We start from the raw sequence: 26,131 nt of genomic DNA on the forward strand, positions 1-26,131 counted from the left end.
GCCTAAATTTTTTTAACTGCAGAAGTAAGTGTGCAACTATGAAATGAATAAACATATTAAATAATTCACTAAATCCATTTTTTTGTTTCTTCTGGAGTTACCTAATTGTTTTACTTTCTTTTAGTTTTTTCTGTACTTACCCTGATTATTTTTCTGTATGCTAAATCTGATTTATTTTACATTGTCATTATTGTTTTCTAAATAATCAAATATATCAGATAATTATTTGCTTCCATTTAAAATATACACATTTAAAAATTTTTTTTTAGTTGTAGATGGACACAATACCTTTATTTTGTTTATTTTTATGTGGTGCTAAGGATCAAATCCAGGGCCCTCTGCCTCTCCCTTCTCCCTTTTCCCTCCTTTGTTTCTTTCTTTCCTTTCTTTCCAGGGATTGAATCCAGGGATGCTTAACCACTGACCCACATCCGCAGCCCTTTTTGTGTTTTTAGAGACAGGGTCTTGATAAGGCCTCGCTGAGTTGCTCAGGCCTTACTAGGTTGCTAAGTCTGGCTTCAGACTTGCAATCTTCCTGCCTCAGCCTCCTGAGCAGCTGGGATTATAGGCATGTGCCACTGCAACCAGCTGCTTTCTAATTACTGACAATGGTACTAACAGTCTGTTGTTTCTCTTCTTTTTTTTCCCAGTACCAGGGATTGAACTGAAGTCCTGGTGCATGCTAGCTAGGCAATACTCTACTATGGCTGAGTTACATTTGCAGCCATAGGACTTTTTTAAAAAGTATTTTTCATATTTTCTTTTCTGACATGTTTGTTTTCTCTCTGTCTCTATCTCATATTCCTGTCAGTCTGATTGGAACTCCTAGAGGAAGGATTAACATTTTTCTTTTTGTAAAGGGCAAGATAGTACTTATTTTACACTGTGGACCTTTGTTGCAAGTACTCAGCACTGTTGTTATGTACTTAGCATATAAACAAATTGGCCTTGCCATGTTCCAAAAAACTTTACTTAGAAAAACAGTTGTCCTGACCATTGTTTGCCGATTTCTGTCCTAAAGTGATTCTCTTATTTTCTTAAAATTTCTGATATTTTTTCATTACTTTTTTTTTGTTTTTATTCTTGGTAATTTCCTGAACTCTTAGCTATTAAAGTGCCTATTTTGGTTATCTTTTTTTTCCCCTTTTTTTGTTTGCTGTGGTGGGATTGGAACATGCCTCACACATGCAAACCAGGTGCTATACTACTGAGCCACACTCCCAGCCCTGGATAGAATTTTTAATTTGCAAGAGTTTTTCTCTGATTATTTCTTTTTCAAAGCATCCTACACTTGTTTCATATACAATGATATCTCTTTTCTCTTGCAGGGTGTTATTATAGCCTTTTAGAAGTTCTTTTTTCTTATTGACACTATTTTGTCCTTTCCCCCCATGTATATTTAAATTAGTTCCCTTTGTTTAGGAGCTTTGTTCATAATCTTGAGATCCATGACTGTTAATTCACCATTAGTACTGGGATCCTTAAGTTGCTTAGTAGAAGCTCTCGTTGTAGGGGTGAACTTCAAATTAAAATGATCAGACAGCCAGTTTATTGTTAGTATATTCCAATTGACAGAGTTTTCTTGCTAGTGGCTATTTACTCACTTCAGATCAGAGTTCTGTTAGATCCAGTGGTATATGCCATAATCCCAGCAACTTGAGAGACTGAGGCAGGAGAATCAGAAGTTCAAAGGCAGCCTCAGGAACTTAGAGAGGCACTAAGCAACTTAGTGAGATTCTGTCTCAAAATAAAAAGAGGACTGGGTATGTGGCTTAGTGAGTGGTTAAGCATCCCTGGGTTCAATCCTTGGTACACACACACAAAAAAGAGTTCTTCTGCCAGAACAAATAAAACTGACCCTTTCTCAAATAAAATAAATAAATAAATAAAGGAAGGAAGGAAGAAAGGGGGAAAAAAAAAAAAGCCTAGGAATGTAGTTCAGTTGTAGAGTGTCCCTGGGTTCAATCCCCAGTAACTGAAAGGGTTGGAGCAGACTTCTCTAATGTCCTCTTCTGCCTGTTGGAGATCCAAACTTGGCTATTACTGTAGCATAGAACAGGGAGAATGGAGCAGGGATTCTAATTGTTTTTTGAATTTTCATTTACTGCTGTTTTTAGACTTGTGCTTTACCTTGCTTTCAAGGATGTGAGAGTTGAGGGTGTCATTTTGTCTCCCTGTAGGTCCCAGCTTCTTGCATTTGTCCAAGCCAATTAACATCCACCCAAAACAGTTTGAAAGCTGTTTGATGTTTTCACTATTAGTTGGTTTTGTACTGAATAGGTCCTTTATCTCATTCTAGTAAAGCCGCTGGAGGGAGTAAAGTCAGTATGGGTTATCAGTCTACCAGGGTAAACTGGAATTTAGCAAATTGATTTTGAACATCTTTTGAGAAATTAGTAGAAATTTTTAATCTACTGTTAGATTTTTTTTTTCTTTTGGTGCTATACCTCATTTTTTTTCTCTCCTCCTCCTCCCCCTTTTTATTACATGCTCCTCATTTCTGTCTGAGACCCCATCAGAATTGCCTTTACAGTCCACATTTCTACTAAGATTCTGATCACAACCTCTTAGGTAATCTCCAAGAAGATTGAGGTTTTCTGTAAAGCCTCCTCTTCTGAACCCTCACTAGAATCATCCTTAATGTTTTATATTTGGCAGTTTAGACTTCCAAATTCTTCCAGACTTTGCCCATTACTCAGTTCTAAAGCTGCATTCATATTTTTAGTATTTGTAACAGCAGTATACTACTTAACCAGTACCACCCTCTTTTGTAGTCTATTTAGGACTCCCTTTCTTTTGAAGGAAAGATCTTTATTTCTATAAGTAATATATCTTAAAAATGCTAAATGAACACTGAGGGTGTGGGTTGGTGGTAGATCACATGCATAACCTGCATGCAGCCCTGGCTTCAATTGCCAGCACCAAAAAAATTCCCCCAAACAAAAACCCCATTAAAGGGCTGGGGAGATAGCTCAGCTGGTAGAGTGCTTCCTCGCAAGCAGAAGGCCCTGAGTTCGATCCCCAGTACTGAAAAAAAAAAAAAAAAAACCATTAAATGACGTGAACCAATAGAGACTAGAGAATGAAAAGCTGACCACCAATGGTAATTGACACCCAGCTTTGCATTGCTAGACTTTGAATATACATTTACACACTGCCTCTACCTTTCCTTTATTCTAGCTTCTCTATTTCATTTCCTTCAGGTCTCCAGGAAACTTAGAAAAGAACCGCTATGGGGATGTACCTTGTCTGGACCAAACTAGAGTGAAACTAACAAAACGAAGTGGCCACCCTCAGGTATGCAGATAAATGCCATCTCTTTTGGATAACTGTGGGAAATTAATACTCACCCAAAGTGAAACATTAATATTTTAGTAGAATGAAAATGGATACCGAAGGTGGATAAAGTTTAAGTTTTGATTTTGCTACATAGTCTATGACCATAGACAAGTGCCTAAATGCCCATTTCACAGGACTGAGTTGGAAGTAAATGAAATTATTTATGTGAATGTTGATAGTACAAGATTTGGTATATTGTAGGTGCTTAATAATAAATGTTAAATTATTTCACCTTTTACTTCTTAGTTGTAAAGGCATGACTATATAGTCCAACTCGGTGAATATATATGTAGCAATACAAGGCAAATTTGATTATGTGTGATGGATTTTTTCCATCTATATCTAAAAAATAGTTGTGGACAAATACTGTATATATAAATGTCTAGGGATAAAGATGAAATGACTAGATGAATTTATTACTTAATGTATTGATTTGTTTATATCTGTACATATTTAAAAACTTCATAATTAATATATTGAGATATTAGTGAACATTTTACTCACCCTTCACATGTACCTCGAACGTCTATATCTTTGTTAGTATTCGAGCCACTTTTTAAATTAATCTCACATGGTTTTGCGGAGTACATCAACTTTATTTCCTTTTAAGTGCATGGTATTGTCACTGGCAAGTTTATTCTGATCCTGAAAAATCTATTATAGGGGTTGTGGCTGTGGCTTAGTGGTTGAGCACTTGCCTAGCATGTGTGAGGCACAGGGTTCCATCCTCAGCACCACATATAAATAAATGAGTAAAATAAAGGTCCAAATGACTTAAAAAGTATTTAAAAATCTATTATGATAATATTAAGATAGTTTTTAATTTTAATTTATCTCATACATTCTCAATATTATAATCATTTACTTATTTCTTTTTTTTGTTGTTATGGGGATTTAACCTAGGGGTACTTAAACACTGAGGCACATCCCCTGCTCTTTTTATTTTTTATTTTGAGATAGGGTCTTTCTAAGTTGCTTATAGCCTCACTGAGTTGCTGAGGCTGGCCTTGAACTTGTGATCTTCCTGCTTCAACCTTCTGAGTTGCTGGGAATACAGGTGTGTGTCACCATACCCAGCTACTTACTCCTTTTTAAAGAACATACAACCTTAGAATTTTAGTTGAACAACTAATCAGGTATTATATATGTATATATTTTTTCTTTCTGTTATACCAAGTTTTTTTCTGCTGACTCTTATGAAAAAATAGCATTGAGCCAGGTGCAGTGGTACACACTTGTAATTCCAGTGACTCAGGAAGCTGAGGCAGGAGAATTCCAAGTTGAAGGTCATCCTGGGCAACTTAACAAGGCCCTGTTTCTAAATTAAACTATAAACTAAATTAATCCCCACTGAGCTGGGGATGTAGCTCAGTGGTAGAGCCCTCCCTGGGTTCAATCTCCAGTACTGGTGGGGAGAAAAAAAAATATTGACTGCTGTAGCTGATTCAAAAGCAAGTTCTTTAAATAGCATCTCTTTAGCATTACACACATTTTAAAGACTTCTTATAACCAAGGACAGTGGTGTGCACCTGTAATTTCAGCAACATAAGAGGCTGAGGTAGGAGGACTACAAGTTCAAGACCCTGTTTTGCTTAATTGCCAAGGCTGACCTCAATCTTGGAATCATTCTGCCTCAGTCTCTTGAGTTTCTGGGATTATGGGTTTGTGCCACTATTTCCAACTCTGGGGGCCGAATTTTGGGAAAATCAGTGCTTTGTGTTTGAGCATGTATGATATGTGATTCAGGACTCTAGGTTAATGGTTTCAATCTCTTTTGACCCTACTCTTTCAGGCACATAAACTAAACTCACAGCCCTGCCTAGGAGGCTTGCAATTTTCTCCTGCAGAGTATTCCTTAGTGCATCTGGCTACCTAGGGGTAAATTAATCAGTACTGCTGAGACTGTCATAGTACATGCCCTGAAGGAATGAAGTAGAATGGTTAAGTTGGGGCTCTCGAGTCAGAAATATCTGTGTCTGTTTTGTTGAGTGCTGTCTCCAATTTGTAGAACAGGGCTTAGCAGCACTTATTAGGCAGGAAGCATGTGAATGAGTGAAAACCTGGAAACTATCCTAGTCCATCCGATAGTTAATCTGAAAATCATTGCCTGACTTTTAGTCTCATTACTAAAAACATTGGAAGAGGCTTTATTTTTGCAGTAAATGAAATATCCAGGTTTTTTGGTTTGTTTTTAGCTTTTTGGGCATTATTTCTTTATTTAGTTTCAGGGCTATTCATGGGTTTTCTACTCTCAGGATTATTTTTATTTTGTTTCGTAACATTTATTTTTAACAACAAATTGTGCACTTTTTTTCATTCATGTTTTAAAATTTTTTCATACATATATATATAGGGTAATAATGTCTGTGTCAATCTACCATCCTTCCCATCCCCACCTGCCCCACCCCTCCTCTTACTCTGTACAATCCAAAGTTCTTTCATTTTTCCCTATCCATTCCCCACTATGGATCAGCATCTGCTTATCAGAGAAAATATTTGGCCTTTGTTTTTTTGGGATTGACTTATTTCACTTAGCTTGATATTCTCCAGTTCTATGCATTTACCTGAAATGCCATAATTTCATTCTTCTTTAAGGCTGAGTAATATTCCATTGTATATATGTACCACATTTTCTTTATCCATTCATCTTTTGAAGGGCACCTAGATTGGTTCCATAGTTTTGCTCTCGTAAATTGAGCTGCTGTAAACATTGATGTGACTGTGTCACTGTAGTATGCTGATTTTAAGTCCTTTGGGTATAAACCAAGCTGGATCAAATGGTAGTTCCATTACAGGTTTTCTGAGGAATCTCCATTCTGCTTTCCAGAGTGGTTGTACCAATCTGCAGTCCCACCAACAATGTATGAGTGTACCTTTTTCCCCCACATCCCTTGTCAACACTTATTATTGCTTGTAACGAATTGTGTACATTTATAATGTACAACACAATGTTTTGAAATATGTATATAAAAATAAAAGAATTAGGTATACATTGTTGAATGGCTAAATCAAGCTAGTTAACATGCATTGCCTTATATACATACTTGGAACTTTTCCTTTTTATTTTATCTATTCGTTTTGCGGGCTAGAGATTGAACCCAGAGGCCCTCTACCACTGAGTCATTACCCGCCCCCAGCCCCCTTTTTTGTTTTAAGACAGAGTCTCACTAAGTTTTTGAGGCTGACCTTGAACTTGCAATCTTCTTGCCTCAGTTTCCCGTGTTGTTGGGAATTCAGGTGTGCACCACCATCCTGGACAACTCTTTTCTTTTATAAGTGTACTAAGGGCCAGAGTGGCTCAGGAGACTAAGGCAGGAGGCTCACAAGTTCAAAGCCAGCTTTAGCAACTTAGGCCCTAAGCATCTCAGAGAGACCCTGTTCCTAAATAAAAATATAAAAAAGGTGTGGGGATGTGGGTCAGTGGTTAAGCAATCCTTGTACCCAAAAAAAAAAAAAAAAAAAAAAAAGAGTACTAAGGGTTCCACTTTAGTGGTCCTCATGACCTAATCACCTCATATAACCTCACAAAGGTTCTGACTCCAAATGTCATCACATTGGCTGTTAGGACTGAAACATGAATTTGGGGAGTGGACACAAGCATTAAGTCCATAAAAACACAACTATGTGTTGTGCTTGGTTTGGCTCTTCCTACTACTTCTATTTCAGTTTGCCCCCAGTCTTAAAATTTGTCTCTGAGATCATTTTTAGTTGTAACATCTGATGGTTCTTCTGAAATTGCTAATTTTAATTCTCAGAGACAAAGATGTTTAAAGCTGGTATCCTTAGTTATAAAGAAAAATTAGTTGGATGCAGTGGCACATACCTGTAACCCCATTGACCTAGGAGGCTGAGACAGAAGGATTCCATGTTCAAGGTCACCCTCTGCAATTTATCAAAACCCTAGGCAATTTATCGAGACCCCGTCTCAAAATAAAAAAATAGAAAGGTGTAGGGATGTAGCTCAGTGGTAGAACTCCCTGGGTTCATTCCCAGTACCAAAAAAATAAAATAAAGAAATAATAAGGGGCTTGGGATATAGCTCAGTTGGTATAGTGCTTGCCTTGCAAGCACAGGGCCCTGGGTTCAATCCCCAGCACCACAAAAAAGAAAAAAAAAAAAAAAAAAAAAGAAATAGTAGGGGGCTTGGCTGTGACTCAGTGGTAGAAGGCTTGCCTCACATGTGCAAGGCACTGAGTTCAATCCTTAGCACCACATAAAAATAAATAAAGATATTGTGTCCACCTACAACTAAAAAATATTAAAAAAAAAAAAAAGAAAGAAAGAATAGAGGTTGAATAGGTTTTTGCTAATCATAGGTCACCCCTGAACTGAGAAACCTGGTTGGGAGTGAGTAAGGCTTTTTAACTTGCTGATCTGCTGCAGGTAGTCTTATTAGCTCAATGGAGTTATCCGTGTCAGGGCAGAGTACTAGTAATGTGTGTCCTAGCTGCTATAGAAGGAAAGAAGAGCAGAAAACAGCTAAGTTGGTAGAGACTAACTGACTGATGGACCCATATCCAAGTTTCATGAGTTTGAACATGAGGTAGAGATGTCTTAGGGGTAGCTGTGTAGTGCTAACACTTCATATTCCTTTCCAAGGGATAGGACCCACTAGAGAAATGGTAATAGGTTAAAAGAGAGGAATCACTTCTGTAGAATGGAGTAGAGTATGGGTTTTCCCTGGTTTGCTGTTGCAACTTGTGTGTGTGTGTGTGAGCTGTTAAGGATTAAACCCAGGGCTGCTCCACACTGAACTACATACTCCTTTTTTTTTTTGAGGGGTGAGGTACTAGGGATTTAACCCAGGGTCAGTTTATCACTGAGCTACATCCCCAGCCCTTTTTTAGTTTTTATTTTGAGAACGGGTCTCACTCAGTTGCTGAGGCTGACCTGAAGTTTGTGATCCTCCTTCCAGTCTGCCCAGTAGCTGGATTACAGGTGTGTGCCACCATGCCCAGCTGAAACTTTTTTCTTTTGTTCTCTTAAACTCTTGACCCTTTTCCCTATCCTTTCAACTCTCAACTAGTTATAGTATGACTTGAAAGGATAGGTGTATCTTTCTTTCTGTTTTATCAGCCTGGATAAAAGACAGTTGGCATGGATCTTGTGAGTAAGTTTAATATAAAATGATGTTGAAACAGGGTGTGGGGCTGAATGCCTACTATCTAAGTTACTCAGGAGGCTGAGATAAGAGGAGGATTGCAAGTTCAAAGCTAGCCTGGGTAACTTAGTGAGACCCTATCTCAAAATCCAAAATAAAAAGGGCTGCCAGCATTCACTGGATCCTAGGTTTGATTCCCAGTACTGCAAAAGAAAATAAAAATAAGAAAATGTGTTGAAGTAAATAAGACTGAGGACATGGGGAATTGGGAGAAGACCCTGGAAGAAAGGGAGTCAGGAACTGTTATTGAGACTCCTTTGAATATGACTAGAAGTTGCTTTGCTCAGGCAGTAATGGAGCTGGTTGTTGACCCATCCTTTGGACGATCTCAGATGTGATTGTATAGTTTTCTTCCTTCTCTAGTCACTTTGCCCTTTGTGCATGGTGGGATGGATGGGATGTTCCTACCTAGGTTGCTGACTTGCCTTGGGTTTGGTTCTATGCTACAGTGCTGCAAACCCTAATTGATTCTCTTTTTTTTTTTTTTTTGTTAATAATAAATTTAGATATAATTCACATACCATATGGTTTACCCATTTGAAGCATGTATCAGTGATTTTTAATATATTCACAGAGTTGTGCAGCCATCACCAAATCTACTTCAGAACATTTTTATCATTCCCAAAAGAAACCCTGTGCCCTTGGCAGTCATTGCCCTTTCCCCTCTAACAAAAAACAAACAAACAGACAGACAAACAAAAATTAATGTGGTACTGGGCATTGAACCCAAGGCTTTAGGGGTACTAGGCAAGTGCTTTATCACTGAGCTATATCCCAGCCCTTTTTAAATTTTAATTTTAAACTGGGACATTGATGCCTGCCTATAATTCCATCTTCTCAGAAGGGTGAGACAGGAGGATTGCAAGTTTGAGGCCAACCTTAGCAATTTAGTGAGGTCTAAGCATCTTTGCCAGATTCTATCTCAAAATTTTAAAAAATGTTGGCGATATAGCTCAGTGGTAGAAACCCCTGGATTCTATGCCCTAGTACCTCAAAAAATATTTTTAAGATTCTTTTTGAGATAGGGTCTTGCCAAGTTGCCTAGACTGGCCTTGAATTTGAGATTTTCCTGAAGTATCCTCCCAAGTAGATGAGATTACAGCTGACTCACTGTGCCTAGCTTCTTCTTTTTCTTTTCTCTGTTTTTTTTTTTTTTAAATTTGAAGTGCTGTAGATTGAACCCAGGGTCTCATTGCATGCTAGGCAAGAACTCTTACCAGTGAACTATATCCCCAGCTCCCCACCTTTTTTTTTTTAATTATAGAGATAGGTAATCTTTTTCTGTTTTAGGCATTTCATATAAATGAAATCATATAACATGCAACTTTTTGTGTCAGGCTTTTTTCATTTCACATGAAGTGTTTTCATAGTTCATCCATGCTGAAACATATAACAGCACTTTACTCCTTGTTATTGCCAAATAATATTCCATTGTATGAATATATTATACTTTGTGTTCTAATATCATATTATATATATATATGTGTGTGTGTGTGTGTGTGTGTGTATAGATATAATTAGTTGAAGGACCAAGTTATTTCCATTTTTGGCTATTATGAATAATGCCACCATGAATATTCATGTACACATTTTTGTGTTAGTGTATGTTGTCATTTTCCTTAGAAGTAAAATTGCTTGGGTCATGTGGCAATTCTGTTTAATCTTTGGAGGAAGTGACCATTTTCATTTTGTGTTACCAGTAGTGTGTATGAGGGTGCCAATTTTTCCATATCCTTTCTTTTTGTTTTTTGTTTTTTGTTTTGTACTGAGGATTCAGACAAGGACACTTTACCACTGAGTAGCTGAGTACATCCTCAGTCATTTTTATTTTATTTTATTTTTTCGGGCAGAAACAAAATATATTTATTAGAAATATTGTCCAGTCATACACCTTACACTTTCATGTTAATACCTCTGTTAGCATATCATGTCCTTACAGTGCTTGCTACAGTCTAAAGTGCTCTTTATAAAAATGAGGCCACAGATGTATCAAATGCACTCAACTAATGTAGTTAAAATTAGTGAGCTACTCAGGACCTTATGATTTAAGCAAAACTCCAACTTGGGTCAGAGGAGTTCTTTTTATTCTGAGACAGGGTCTCACTGAGTTGCTGAGGATTTTGCTAAGTTGCTTAAACTGGCTTCAAACTTGCTGATCTTCTGTCTCAGCCTCATGAGTTCCTGGGATTAGGAGTGTGGCACCATGCCCAACTTTCTTCACATCCTTATCAATACTTGTTATTATCATTTTTAACCTGTAGCCATCCAAGTGGGTGTGAAGTGGTATCTTATGGTAGTTTGTTCATTTCTGTGATGACTAGTTGAGCATCTTTTCATGTGCTATTGGCCATCTGTATATTATCTTTGGAAAAATGTTTATCTTTTTGCTCAGCTTTAAATTGAGTTGTCTTTTATTACTGAGTTGTAGGATTCTTTATTCTAGATACAAGAAATTAGTCTCTTGTGAAATATGCATTCTATGTATTGATTTTTTTTAACTTCTTTTTTTTTTTTTTTGGCACTGAGGATTAACCCAGGGTCTCAATTGGCTAAGGAAGCACTCTACCATGAGGCTACATCCCCAGCTCCTAAAAATAAATTTTTTTTTTTTTGAGGTGATATCTCACTGAGTTGATCAGTCTGGCCTTGAACTTGGATCCTCCCGCCCTGAAGCACAAAAGGTTTTTTTTGTTTTTTTTTTTTAAACCAGCACATTTATTGGGTGGGCTAATTGTTGAAACTCTCAAGATGAACTTCTACATCAGATGAACTTTTTGGTTGAGGAGTTGTTCCTTTGCAGAATCCATGCCTAAATCTGCAGTATGCAATTTTTAGGTGCCTCATTTGACCAGTCCCTGTGGTATTTAGTCTTTTAGCCTTGGCACTCCAGTTATACTTTCTCTTGTGCTTGTCAGGGTGGCCACATTTGGCACAGGTTTACTTCTGATGGCGGTAGTGCTTAGAGTGATAGTGGCTGCACAATGTGTGCGTCTTATTACAGTGCTTTCCAGACAGTGACGTTCCTTTTGTTATCTTGTTTCTGCTGCTGAAACCAAAGAACCCCATGTCCCCACCTGTGGTTCAGGGAGTTGCACCCAGGGATACTCTACCCCTAAGCCACATCCCCAGCCTTTTTTATTTTGAGACAGGTTCTTGCTCAGTTGCGGAAACTGACCTTGAATTTATGATCCTCCTGCTTCAGCCTCCTGAGTTGTTGGGATTACAGGCATGTGCCACTGCACTTGGTTAAGTTTTGATTTTAATATAGTCAGGTTTGTCTCTTTCCCTTTTGTTGCTTGTGTTTGGTGTCATATCTAAGAGACCTTTGTCTAGCCCAAGATCACAAAGATTTACTCATATATTTTCTTCAAAGAGTTTTATAGATTTAATCTCTTTGATTAGGTCTTTGATCCATTCTGAGTTAATTTTTGTGTATAGTCCGAAGGGGTCATTTTCATTTTTTTTTTTTTTTCATGTACACATCCCTCCGGTGTCTTAGCACCATTTTTTGATATGAGGTTTTGAATCAACCCTTGTACTCCTCATTTTTTGCCTAGCAAGAAAAGAGTACCCACACTTTGAATTATACATTATTTTCTATTTCAAATGCTATATTCCATGTACTTGCAGTAATGTCTCCTTTTTATCATTAGACAGATTATATCAATGCCAGTTTTATGGATGGTTACAAGCAGAAGAATGCTTACATTGGTACACAAGGTAAGCTGGTCCAGCCCCATGTTTGTACCATCTATATGTGATTCCTTGTGCCAGATGATGCCATAATTTTAAATGTAACTTGAGTTGATGTTGTGGATGCTAATGCCTTTATAAAGGTTGGTGGTGGTTGAGGAAGCAGATGTGAAGTGTAGGATGTCTGTACCAAGTATGCCTGGAAACTCACTACACAGAGGTAAACTACAGATTTAAACCCACAATACTACTACCTACCTGCAAGTTTTTGGATTGTACCTTAATATGGCCAATCCAAGGAAGTAGGGCATGCTCTTCATATTCTGAACGAGGCCAGGAAAGTCAGCAGTACTTGCAGAGTTCAATTTAGGAATGAGTGTTGCTGTCCTAAGAGGCCTTTGCTGGTTGGTTCCTGAACCATCATACAACACTCAGTCAAGTGTTCTGACAGGGGTAGCCTGTGTTGTCTGACAGTCAGTAAGAGGAGTCTAACAGGATTTCAGATGGAGTTTCTATATATGCTCCTATGGGCCCAGTACTCCTGTCATGGCCTTTGCTTATCTTAACAGTAACACATCACCTTCAAAGAAGGTTGGAGGAAACCAGGTGTAGTGGTGCATGCCCATAATACCAGCCACTCAAGGAGGCTGAGGCATGAGGATCACAAATTTGAATCAAGCCTGTGTAACAGCAAGACCCTGCCTCAAAATAAAAAGGAATGGTGGTGTAACTCAGTGGTAGAGTGCTTGCTCCAAGGTTCAATCCTCAGTACCACAAAAGAAAAAGGGAGACAGGAAGAGTCTATGGATGTAATTTAGTGGTAGTAGAATGTGCATGTGAGGCACAGAGTTCAATCCCTAGCACCAAAAAGAAAACAAAACAAAAGCAAAACAAAACAAAAAAAAAGAAAATCTAGCAGATATTTCAACTAAGTGGTCAAACTTAGTATCTCCAATAAAGATAACACTGAACACAGAGGGAGAGAGTATGCCTCCTGAGGTGATGCAATGAGAAATGCATATCACCTTGTTGTCAGTTTTAAAATCTTGGGGTTGCAGGGATGACTACAGTGGCAGAGCACTTGCCCAGCATGCATTAGGCCCTGGGTTCCATCATTCTTAGCATGGGGGTGCAGGGTGGGATGGGGTGTGGGGACCTGAATCTAATCATGAGAAAACATGATGTCCAGATTATGGGACATAAGAAAACTGACTCAGACTCTTCAAGGTTAATGCCATTAAAAAAAAAAAAAAAAAAGGGCTGGGCTTGGTAGCGCACACGTGTAATCCCAGTGACTCAGGAGGCCAAGACAGGAGAATCTCGAGTTCAAAAGCAGCCTCAGGGCTGGGGTTGTGGCTCAGTGGTAGAGCGCTTGCCTTGCACTTTATGAGGCACTGGGTTCGATCCTCAGCACCACATGAAATAAATATATAAAATAAAGGTATTGTGTCCATCTACAACTAAAAAATATTTTAAAAAATATTTAAAACAAAACAAAACTAGCCTCAGCCAAAGCAAGGTGCTAAACAACTCAGTGAGACCCTGTCTCTCAATAAAATACAAAATAGCACCATGGATGTGGCTTAGTGGTTAAGTGCCCCTGAGTTCAAGCCCTGGTACCCAAAATAAAGCAAAAGGACAGAGAACTCTTTTCATTTAAAAGAGGCTAATGAAGTAATCAAAGGCAATGTGTGATTTGTGATTTGCTTTTGAGTAAGGAAAAAAGTATTAAGGACAAACTGCTAAGACTGCTGGAGTCTTTGTATCATATCACCTAATGTTGTTTCAGTGTTTAATTGGGTCAGTGTGACAGTGCTATTGTTTTACAAGGGGTATGCCCTTGTTTTCCTAATATGTATTCAAGTATTTAGGAGTGAAATGTCTAATATGTCTGGAAGTTTTTAAATTTATTTTTTATTATGAGAAAAACATTTAAGATGAGATCTATCCTTTTAAAACTGTAAAATCACAATGAAATATCAAGTGTACTTTGCAACTTAAGTCAGGCATAGTGGCATACACCTATATCCTAGTTACTTGGGAGGCTGAGGCAGGAGGATTGAAAGTCGGAAGTCCTGGGCAACCTAGTGAGACTGTCTCAAAATCAGAAATAAAAAGGGCTGAGGATGTAGCTTAGTGGTAGAACATTTGCCTCGGATGTGTGAGACCCTGGGTTCAATCCCCAGGGGGGAAAAAAAGGAAAAAGAGCATAGTCTGCTACTTTGTTTATTTGTTTTCTTTATTTTTTTGAGAAAGCGGTCTAGCTTTGCTTATTTATTTTATCTTGCCCAAGCTACCCTCCAAGTCATGGGCTCAAGTGATCCTCTTTTCTTAGCCTCTTGGGTAACTTAGAGTTCAGGCGGACACCACTGCCCCCAGCTTATTCTGCAACTTGTAAATAGATCAGAGAAAAGAAAATAGGTGTGTCTGTGCCCACATAGAGAAGCAGATGTTGCAAAATGATAGTTTTCTAGCTAAAGAACATATGAATACATTGTACTATTCTTTTAAGTTTTCTGTAGGTTTGAAATTTTTCAAAATGAAAGTTGGAGGAGAAAAAAGGGATTAAGGCCTTTGAATTCTTAGAATATTGTTAATTGATCTGATGGTCACACTTTCAGTTTTTCCCCTGGAAGGGAAGATTGTTCTCAAAAGGAATTCTTTTGGAACTCTAAGAAGAATTGAGAACTATCAGAAAAGATCTCTGGTCTGCCTGAGAGTAGAGGCTTTACTTAGAATTGCCTTGGTGTGGATGGGCATATCGAGCCTTAGGGTTGGCTTTAGGGGTCCTCAGAATGTTCCTTTCTCTAGGTGGAGAAGGAGGGGTACTCCTAAAGTTGTTAATTACACAAGGATTGAATCCTTTAAACTGACTCCAAAGGCCCTGTGCAGGAAATGGTACTCTAGGTGTGTGGGAATTTTTTTCCCCTAGTACCCAAGATTGAACCCAGCATGGGGTGTTCTACCACAGAGCTATATCCTTACCTTTTTTTTTAAATATGTTTTTAGTTGTAGATGGACACAGTACCTTTATTTATTTATTTACTTTATGTGGTACTGAGGATCAAACAAAGGGCCTCATGTGTGCTATGCAAGCATTCAACTACTGAGCTACAACTCCAGCCCATCCTTAATTCTTTAGTATTTATTTAGAGACAGGGTCTTGCTGTGTTTCTTAAGGCTTTGCTAAGTTGCTGAGGCTAGCTTTGAACTCTTGATCCCCCTGCCCTAGCCTCCGGAGCTGCTGGAATTACAGGTGTGTGCTGCTGTGGCCTATACCCCAGTCTTTTTTGTCATCAACCTTAATTAGGTTGACTCAGTGTTTAGGCCTCTACCAACTTGATAAATAGGCTCACCATAATTGAATGAAAGCACATAAAGATGGACGTGGCTCTGTCCAAGGCTTTTGTTTTACTAATTCCATGTACAACACCATTGTGGATGAGGATCAGTCTTCAGTGCCTCTTATAAAGCAGTATTAACATCTGTTTCACCTCCAGCTGCAGTGCCTTTCTTGCCCGTGGCAGCAGGTTATAGGTGAAGCCAAGTTTGAATATACTGGAGCCTCTACCCTGGCATAACTTGGGGACAGAGAAAGAGCTGATATTTTTTTGAGTCAAGCATTGACCACTTTTAGAAGGCTTCAGCACTTTATTAGGACTAGAAAATGGGTCCTGATATGTTGAGAGGGTTAGTTTGATTGTGTGGCTAACCTTCTTGGCAGTTATATCTAGTAGCGTGATTATTATATAGAAAGAATATAATAATATTCCTAGTAATGATGATATCTATTGAGAACACCTATTATTTATTAGGTACATGCTGTCTATCTAATCATTAAAGAGACTCTTCAAGGAAAACTTATTTTTTTCTTTAAATTTTATATACAAGCATACTGAGTGGCAGAACCAGGACTTGAATCCATGTCTGTTTGGTTCAGACCTCCTTGCAAACTAACTCAGTGGATTGTTTCACCTATGTTGGTGTAAACCACTTTCTTTCTTCAGAGAAGTCCACTATTAAAGGGCCTAACCTGAAGACCAGGGGAGGGGGATACCTTAGAGGTAGAGCATGTGCTTAGCATGTGCAGGCCCTGGGTTCAGCCCCCAGCTCCAACAAAAGTGGGAGAGTGTCTAACCTAGGAAGTATAACTTTGTCCTCTTAAATATCTCTCTCATGCCTTTGAAAAAGGCACGATCCTTTCTGCCCAGCTTGAGTGTGGTATCTGGTTTTCCAGGAGTTCTGACTGCTCTAATCCTAGTTCTTCCAGCGATTTTACTGTGGATGAGGTTGGAGGTCAGAAATGTGAAAAAGGTGCTCGTGTTTTCTTCTTCTTCTTCTTCTTCTTCTTCTTCTTCTTCTTCTTCTTCTTCTTCTTCTTCCTCCTCTTCCTCCTCTTCCTCCTCTTCCTCCTCTTCCTCCTCTTCCTCCTCCTCCTCCTCCTCCTCCTCCTCCTCCTCTTCCTCCTCTTCTTCTCTCTTCCTTCTTCCTTCTTTCTTCTTTCTTCTTCTTGTGTTGGGGAATTGAATTCAGTGCCTTGCACTTGCTAGTCAAGTGCTTTATCACTGAGCAAACTCCTAATACTTTTTATTTTGAGATAGGGTCTCACTAAGTTGCCCAGATGGCTTTGAATTTGTGATCCTCCTGCTTCAACTTCCCAAGTAGCTGGGATTACAGTCATAGGCCACAGCATCTGGTTCCAATTATTGTCTTTTTGGTGTGCATACAAGGGTAATGCATATCCACTGTAGAACACTTAGAAAATTAAGATAAAAATCACTTATAACCCCAGGATCCAGAGATAAAAAGACACTATTAGCGTATTGTACCATCTCCTCCTATAACTTTTTCTATGCATACATGTAGATATAAGCAAATAAAATATTTGACAAAATAGGCTTTTTCTACACATCAACTCTGTTTTTCATGTAATGTTATCCCCCCCACCTTTTTTCCATCTAATGGTATCAGAAATACCTGTTCACGGGAAAAAAAAAAAACATCTTACAACATTTTTTTTTTTTTTTTTTTTTGATACTGGGGATTGTACCCAGAGGCGCTTAACCACTGAGCCATATCTCCAGCTCTTTTTTCTTTTTTTTTTTTCTTCTTTTAATTAGAGATGAGGTCTTGCTAAGTTGCTGAGGCTGGTCTCAAACTTGCAGTCCTCCTGCTTCAGCCTCGTGATTTGCTGGGATTATAGGTTCGTGCCACTGCACCTGGCCTTACAACATCTTTATCAACTGTATAAATTTGGGGTGTGCTATAATTAATTCCTCTCTTCCTTCATGTCTCTTCCTTGGACATGAAACTTATGTCCAATAACTCACATACTTTTGGCAGTGTTTGCTTTTGCAAAGGTGGAATAGAATTCCAATGTCATATTATTGCTTATGAAAAGACTTCAGCAAAAATTATACTGGAACCAGTGAACTTTCAGGCTCAGATCAATCCTCCTTTCTTTCTTTCTTTTTTTTTTTTCCCCCGCATTTTGGTACTGGCAAATGAACCCAAGGGTGTTCCCCCACTGAGCACATCCCCAGCCCTTTTTATATTTTCTTTTGAAACAGGGTCTCGCTCAGTTGCCAGACTGATCTCAAACTTGCAGTCCTCTTGCCTCAGCTTTCCAGAGTCATGGGGTTACAGGTTTGTGCTACTGTGCCTGGCCCAAATCAACCCTTGATACTGAAAACAGAGAGGGAAAAACACTGGAAGAGCTGGGGAGATAGCTCAGCTGGTAGAGTGCTTGCCTCACAAGCACAAGGCCCTGAGTTCGATCCCCAGTACCACAAAAAAAAAAAAAAAAAAAAAAACACTGGAAACATACAAGGAATTATCCTGAATTGTTTGTTACTTTTTTAATTGGAAGGGAGTTGGTAGTCCACACGTCTTCAGATTAGTTGCTGAGTGCTCACCCCAGAAGGTTCTAACTATGAAAGGAGAACTTGACAATATGGCCCTTGTTCTAAAAACCATGTTTACTGAGGCATGAATTACCACAAAGTAACATGACTTATATATGATCATATAAATTAAATGCTTATGCTGATTAGACCCAAATATGCCATCAAGAACTTAGAAGGAGCGGGGCACAGTGGTGCATGACCATAATCCCAGCAATTGGGAGGCTGAGGCAGGAGGATTTCAAGTTCAAGGCCAGCCTCAGAGGTTTAGTGAGACGCTGTCTTATAAAAATGATACATACATACTTAAAATAAATTAATATGTAGAGTAGTTGGGTACAGCAGCATAGGGCCTGTAATCCCAGCAACTTGAGAGGCTAAGGCAGGAGGATCACAAGTTCGAGGCCAGCCTCAGCAATTGGTGAGACCTTATCTCAAATTTAAAATGTAAGGGCTGGGGATGTAGCTCAGTTGTAAAGTGCTCTGGGTTTGATAAATTAAAAAATAAAGAGAGCAGAGGAGAGTAAGCCCTCAAGGAGTGTGGGAGTCAGAGAAAACTTAGTGAAAGTGGCCATACTTGAAAATGGATAGAAAGTGAATGGCACTGGAGATGAGGGTGGCTACTTGAGCAAAAGAGTACAGGCAAAAGTACCATGGTGTGTCTGTATTGTGACAGAGCAATTTTTATGAAAGACTTAACTGTTGCAGGTATTTGGAATAGACTGGAAGGGAAAGAGACCTATCAAGAAAAGTAATGGTTTTCATTAACTCAGACAAAAAAATGATGTGGTCCTCATTAGCAGTGAAATTGGTCAAGTAGAATAAGAGTAGGGTGAGGGCAAAACTATAAAAGCCAAAATACTTCCAAGGCAGAAGTCTAGGATTTGGTAACTGCTTCTGCAAGATGAAGGCAATGGATAAGTCCATTTGACTTCACCTTTTTAAGACTGAATCCTTTAAGGATGACAGAATTGTTAGTAGAGATGGAGATGTTGCAAGATAATACTAACTTTGAAGGAGACCGAATTTGGGATCTGGGATCAGGGAGCACAGGAGAATGGCTTCTTAAGCATCCAGTTGTTATAAGGCTGAAGCTTATGTAAGATGGAGAGAACTGGAGTTGTGGTTCAGTGGTGAAGTGCTTGCCTAGCATACGTGAAGCACTGGGTTCGATCCTCAGCACCACATAAAAATAAATAAAATAAAGGTATTGTGTCCATCTACAACTAAAATATTTTTAAAAAGAAAGAGCCAGCTAGAGACATGTACACAGGTGGCATCATCAGCCTGGTAGTGATGATGGCTGAAGTTCTGATAGATAAGGCACTGAGAGGGTATCTAACAGTGCTTTCAGAGTACCTAATGTCTTATTCAGACATTTTGCTAATGTGCACATTTTGCATTTCTTTTCTGTTTTGTTTTTGTTTTTGTTTGTTTTGGTATGGGGGATTGAACCCAAGGGCACTTAATCACTGAGCTACATTCCCAACCCTTTTTGATTTTTATTTTGAAACAAGGTCTCATTAAGTTATTTAGGGCCCAGCGTAAGTGCTGAGGCTGACTTTGAACTTGTAATACTTCTGTCTCAACCTTCTGAGCCACTGGGATTACAGGCATGCGCCACAGAACCTGGCACATTCTACATTTCTAACACTTTCCTACATCGAACTGATGTGGTTGGTTGAAGGACACTGAATAGCAGGGATGGGGCAAGAGCAGGGAGCTAACATATGTGCTTTGGAGTTCTATTTGGAAGAAAAACAAAAGAACCTATGAAGGAATGAAGTGTTTCCCAGGGTCATGGTCCCTATCTTCTTGTATTCTAGGCCCTTTGGAGAATACTTACCGTGATTTCTGGCTCATGGTTTGGGAGCAAAAAGTCTTGGTGATTGTCATGACCACCCGGTGAGTTAATCCTCTTTTTCCTAATGATCTCTACCATCACCCTGACCCCAAGCATTGGTGATTTAAGAAGGAAATTTAGCTCTTAGAAATTGAAGAGTAGGAATGTGACAGTAAAAATTTACCAGTACATGGCATGGGGCTGGGGATGTAGCTTAGTGGTAGAGTGCTTGCCTAGCGTATGTAAGGTTCTGTGTTCAATCCCCAGCACCATAGACACAGACACAAAACCAAATAGGAGTTAACTACTTTAGCTTTTTTTTAACTGATCTAGAGTTAACAAACCAGGGTATGGTAGAGATAGATTTTACGTTTTGTTGTTGTTGTTTTGGGTACCAGGGATTGAACTCAGGGGCACTCAGCCACTGATCTGCATCCCCAGCCCTATTTCATATTTTATTTAGAGACAGGGTCTCACTGAGTTGCTCAGTGCCTTGCCTTTGCTGAGGCTGACTTTGAACTCTTGATCCTCCTGCCTCAGCCTCCTGAGCCCCTGGGATTACAGGCATGCGCCACCACACCCATCTAGATCTTACTTTTTAATGCTTATAATACATGACTCTGGTGACCCTGGGCCTGTTAACAGCCTCTGAGGTCCTGGCCTTGTCTGCTAAAGGAAATACTAAGAAACATGGGGCAATTCATATTTAATCTGACCAGTTTTCCAGATGGGCTCTGTCTTCCTGGCTACTGAATTAGTTCCCTTTTGTTTTCCATTGTGTGTGTGTGTGAGTGAGAGAGAGAGAGACAGACAGACAGACAGGCAGGCAGACAGACACACACACACACAAACACACACACAGGGATTGAATGCAGCAGTGCTTTACCACTGAGCTACGTCTCCAGCTCTTTTTTTTTTTTTTAAACTTTGAGACAGGGTGTTGCTAAGTTGCTGAGGCTGGCCTCAAATTTGCAGTCCTCCTGCCTTTCAGCCTCTTGAGTCACTGGAGTTACTGGTGTGTGTACTCCAACTACTTTTAACCATTTGTCTGCTCATCTATATTTCCACCTATGGGGGAAGAGAAAAAAAAGAGATATGAGTCTAGCAGGAAGCTCCAAATAAAGGAAGGTTTTTGAAATTTTGGTATGCAACTCTGCCAAATTTAAAGAATTAACTTATTTTGTTAATATTATCATTGCCATTATGATAATTATAACCTGTTTCAGATGAGGAGGAAGGAAATGTTTGCTTAGATTCCTTCCTGAAGACACTGTTAAACCTCTTCTGTTTGGAGAGGTGACAGTGGGGGAAGTATCACCTTGGAGTAATTTAAGACCACTGTGATAATGTAGACTTAATGCCTTTTCACAAACCTACTTCTGGCATCCCCGAGCTGTCTTTTCCACTCCTTTGTTAACCAAGGGCCTTAATGGAAAAGAGAATAAACAGTGGCTGAGGTATAGGCCAGAGTTCTGTCTGACCCACCATATTTTCTCTGCTGTCTCTTTGTCTACTAGTTTATCCCAGATATGTAAGAAGTACCATAAAGTGTTAAAAAAGACACCAATTGATATTAAGTGCACAATAAGTGTCTGCTGATTGAGCACATGTAGAAACTTGAAGTGCTTTTACATCTGTTTAGAATGAAGAGGTTTTCTTTATTTTCTGCCAAGAATCAATTGTGTAAGTTAGAAGCAAAGCAGGACAAGATATTGCTGTTTATGGGTACAATAGGTCATTGGGGGAGTGGACTTATTGGTGTGGAAAGGAAGGATGGAGGTTTACCGTGCTCTGTGTGTGTTCAGCTTTGAGGAAGGCGGCAGGAGAAAGTGTGGCCAGTACTGGCCTTTAGAAAAAGACTCTCGGATTCGATTTGGCTTCCTCACAGTGACCAATCTAGGCGTGGAGAACATGAACCATTATAAGAAAACAAACACTAGAAATTCACAACACAGAGGTAAATCCAAGTTTCTCTTTATTCCTTTGAAGTTGGGGTCTTAGAACTCTTTCTGTAAAGAAAATTTCTAGGGGTAATAGATGAGGTTCCAGGGAGGTTATATGCTGCTGTTTTTCTGGGAACAAGATGAGAATATTCAACTCGGAGCCAATATAGTAATATTATCTCATCACAACATTGGTGTTACAGAAGAGTAAAACTTTCAGCATAGGAAGTGTGGATCCTATAGTACAGGAATTCTGCCCTTTCCAAACGTTTAATCCTTCCTTTAGGTTTGCAGTAGAGAAGCAATTGTGATAGATGGGGCCCTTGGTAGGGTGTTGAGAAACTGACAAAACCCGAGGTAGTCAGGGGCAGACAGAAATTACCTCCTTAACTTTTGCGTCATTTTTTCATCTAAGGAGCGGCAGAAACGCCAGGTGACCCACTTCCAGTTCCTGAGCTGGCCAGATTATGGTGTCCCTTCTTCGGCAGCTTCCCTCATTGACTTTTTGAGAGTGGTCAGAAACCAGCAGAGCCTTGCCGTCAGTAGCATGGGAGCACGCTCCAAAGGACAGTGCCCTGAGCCACCCATTGTGGTACATTGCAGCGCAGGCATTGGCAGGACAGGTACCGTACTTGATGTAGCTCTTGTTGTATCCTGAGGTGTTAGGGGTTGGGAGTACCATAACTGATGGGAGGAAGAACAAAGCTGTTCATCCACCTTTGTGATTGCAAAAAGAACTCATTTGATAACTGATGGGAGGAAGAACAAAGCTGTTCATCCACATTTGTGATTGCAAAAAGAACTCATTTGATCCCTTGGTGGTAAACTGTTATGAAAATTGCTCTTTTAGTTATGCCTAGTGCTAGTTGCGGACCAGAATATACATTTCACAAACCAAGCCCACTGGGGACTGATACTTTTTACTCCCCATTGCCATAGTTATTTTCTGATCCTGACACCTTGTCTTCACCATTACTCTGGGTGTCCCAGAGAGCTTAACTGAGTTGCTGCTTCCTTCTCATTTACCTCTTCCAGCTGGGTTCCCACCCTGTGCTGGATTCTCCATTGTGTAAGTTAGGTAGCAGCTTTTGCCTTAAGGGAATGTATATTGCAAGAACTCCTGGCCTTTCTAGTTCACAGGTCCCTTTGGGAGAAAGTTAGGAAGGGTAGATTTGTGTTAGGCCTCTGTGGAGAAGATACAGAGTCTCTGGAAATTGGGCGTGGGAGTACTGTCATTCTGTCCTAGATTGAAGCAGACATTCCTCTTTGTCACCTCCCTTAATTATCTGGTTGACCCCATGTGTGTCCTGAGAGACAAGAGGCCTTTGCTTTTCTCTGGCCTTCAACACTGTGACCTCCTTCTTAAGTCCTCAGGCCTGAGGACATCTGACTTTCTGCCATGAGGCATCTTGCCTTTGATTTCACTCATCCAATCTTGCCTGGGTTATTTGGTAGAGCGAGGGAGATAAGAGAGGTAAAGCAGATGTGACCTTTTCCTTCTTTCTTCAGGTACCTTCTGCTCACTGGACATCTGCCTGGCACAGCTGGAGGAACTTGGCACCCTTAATGTATTCCAGACAGTGTCACGCATGAGGACCCAGAGGGCCTTCAGCATCCAGACCCCTGAGCAGTACTATTTTTGCTACAAAGCCATCCTGGAGTTTGCAGAGAAAGAAGGCATGGTGCCCTCTGGTCAGAGTCTGCTGGCCATGGAGGGCCAGTAACTGTCCTACAAGTCTCCTACCTGCTGGCCAGCCTTCCTTAATCTACCCTGGACACCGCTGAGCCTATAGGTTGCCATCAGTTATGCTGAAGCCATGGATCAACCTCTTTCTCGTGTTTCCTGGCGCACGTGTTGCACGCAAGGCAGCCTTTCCCTTTGGCTAGATAGATGTGGTGAAATTGCCACTAGAAAGGGCCAACAACAATGTGTTCTTAATTCCTAGCACCTGCTATCAAACTGTGCCTTATTAAAACCAAATTGTGGCTATTGATTTTTGCCAGGGGCCCTGAGGTAAGTGGGGAAGGAAACTCCCTCCCCCTTTCCCAATGCCATTCTTTTTCTGAAGGTCTCCTCTCTTCCACACCTTCCCTTTGCTAGGATTTGATGGGGAGGTTTGTGCCCAGAGAGCTTGACCAAGTTACATAATCTAGAGATTGTCCTGAGTGCCAAGCACGTTTATACATAGGGCGTGTATTCCAGTCCTTTCTGTCATTCTGTGTGTGTGCGTGTGCATATGTGCACTTATGTGTATGGGTCCATATGTACGTGTGTATATAATATATATTGTATGTGATAATATGGTCATATCCTATAAATACATATGCACACAGATAATCTTTGTAGACATTTCTGGGGCTCTGTGTTACCGTTCAGGACTCCTCGATTCTTAGACCTTGCTGTTTATCCTGGACTATCTGGGGTTGGGGATCACGGCTCCTGGTGTCAGACAGCAGAGTGATGGAAGAGGACACACATGCATCTCCTCCATGCTCCTGCCACAGGCCCTAATCCTTAATTGATGACTTCTTTCCTTTTGGATTTTGCCTGTTGGAGCTACGAATACTGGTTTATGGTGACAATGATTTAATTCAGCATGGATTGTCCTTATCTAACAGTTTTTCTCTGTTTACTTTTGCTGATTTTGGGAACAGACCTCCACTGTGATTCTAGACCCTATCTTTTTTTCTCACTACCCCAAGTGGAGGACTGAGGTAGAGACGAATTCACTTAGCATTCAGAGCCAAAAGCAATCGGTACGAAACCTAAGAGGAAAAAAAGGGAGTCCAGGTGTGTGAGAGAGGAATCTATGAGAACTCCTTCTTGGGAGAACAAGTTCGAGTCCCTTTTTCTTTTGTTGGAAGGTTCCTTTCCTTATACAACTTGACCCTGTCTACTGAGATGTTCATCTCTCCATGCCTGCTAGTTTGCCAGACCCTAGAGTTCAAACTGGGTGGGTTCTGTGCCAATAAAAAGCTTAACCCCCTGGCTGGGTGAGATGGTTCCCTGCAATCACTGTTTTGTCAAACCCTTCCTGCCTAACCTGCTCCTAGCCCACACAGCCTGATGTGCCAGGGATGGAATCAAGAGCCCCCAACACTCAGCTTTCCCCAAGAAAAACCCTGGAACCTCCAAACCTTCGCCCCCCATTATAAAGATGAGGTTGGCAGCTGATCAAACCTCAATAATTTTATATTGTAATAAGCTCTTTGAATGTGTATATTCTTATTTTTTACAATCATTTCATTTTGTATTTAACATCAATGGACTGAGTCAGATTCAGAAAATAATTGTAATGTTCATATTCAATATCTTACAGTGATACAGTTTTGTATTTACATATAAATATACCAACATGATCAAACCCTTTTAGCTTCATGAATTTAGTGGGCTGGGAAGATGAGGAGGGAATCCAGGAAGTGGTCTGGGATGGATGGGGAGGTAGAGAGATACCCAAGGCTTCAGTATCTGAGACTCAATTCTGAGAACCACCCACATTGTCTGTAGACCATTGCTTTAGCTTTAGACAAAGGGACCAGCACCAATTGAGTGCTTGCTGTGTGCTAAGCTCAGTGTTAAATGCTTTGTCCCCCATGACCTCACTGAAACCTTAGAGCACTCCAGTGAGATATTATCCTCCCTTCCTTCTGTCCACCCCGTCTCATGTCTGTATAAAAGAAGAAGGTGTGGTCCAGAGGGAAACAGTGATTTATAGTGATTTGTTCTAGAACTGGCGCTCATGTTGGTCTGCTTTACAAAGCCTTTGGTCTCTCCACTGTGTCAGAGATGGTATAGTATTTATCTCTGGAGACGAGAGTTTTAGGTTGGTTGGTTTGTTTTAAGCTCTCCTTTCAGAGTATAAGCAGTTCTTAAAATCTAGGTAGATGATCTTGAACCCATCCTCCTTAAAGTGGATTAGAAGGGTGACAGGGTTGGTGACTTAATTCTCCCAGATACATTGTCCTGGCACATTGTACTTTAGTTTGCAGAATACTGAAAGGGTTATTCTCCCAGGGAAACTGGTCTTTGTTGGACGATCTGGAGTCATTTGCATCTCTCAGAATGGAATCAGAAGTTTTGTCCTGCAGGAACACTTCCATACCTTATAGCTACTTCCTGTTGGCCAGTAACAACACAAGAAGTTGGGGCAGTTCAGGCCTAGAGAGTGGAAATATTGGAATGTTATAAATAATAGTAATAACCGCTAACATTTACTAGTTGCTTACTCCATTCCAGGTACTGTTCAGA

The 26,131-nt window shown here is 39.9% G+C and overlaps 1 protein-coding gene across 1 annotated transcript in view; it reads left to right on the top strand.

Moving 5' to 3' along the window:
- The window catches only part of Ptpn9 (protein tyrosine phosphatase non-receptor type 9), a 100,689-nt gene extending 75,448 nt beyond the window's left edge, over nt 1-25,241 (top strand). Inside the window, 7 exon segments of the mRNA XM_047541573.1 lie at nt 3,204-3,297; nt 12,154-12,220; nt 19,923-20,001; nt 21,745-21,871; nt 21,873-21,896; nt 22,298-22,505; nt 23,392-25,241. Coding sequence (XP_047397529.1) covers nt 3,204-3,297; nt 12,154-12,220; nt 19,923-20,001; nt 21,745-21,871; nt 21,873-21,896; nt 22,298-22,505; nt 23,392-23,606 — 814 coding nt within the window. The 3' untranslated portion in view covers nt 23,607-25,241.
- The last annotated feature ends 890 nt before the right edge of the window (nt 25,242-26,131 follow it).

The sequence above is a fragment of the Sciurus carolinensis genome, chromosome 2, assembly GCF_902686445.1.
Source record: "Sciurus carolinensis chromosome 2, mSciCar1.2, whole genome shotgun sequence".
NCBI classification, from domain to species: Eukaryota; Metazoa; Chordata; class Mammalia; order Rodentia; family Sciuridae; genus Sciurus; species Sciurus carolinensis.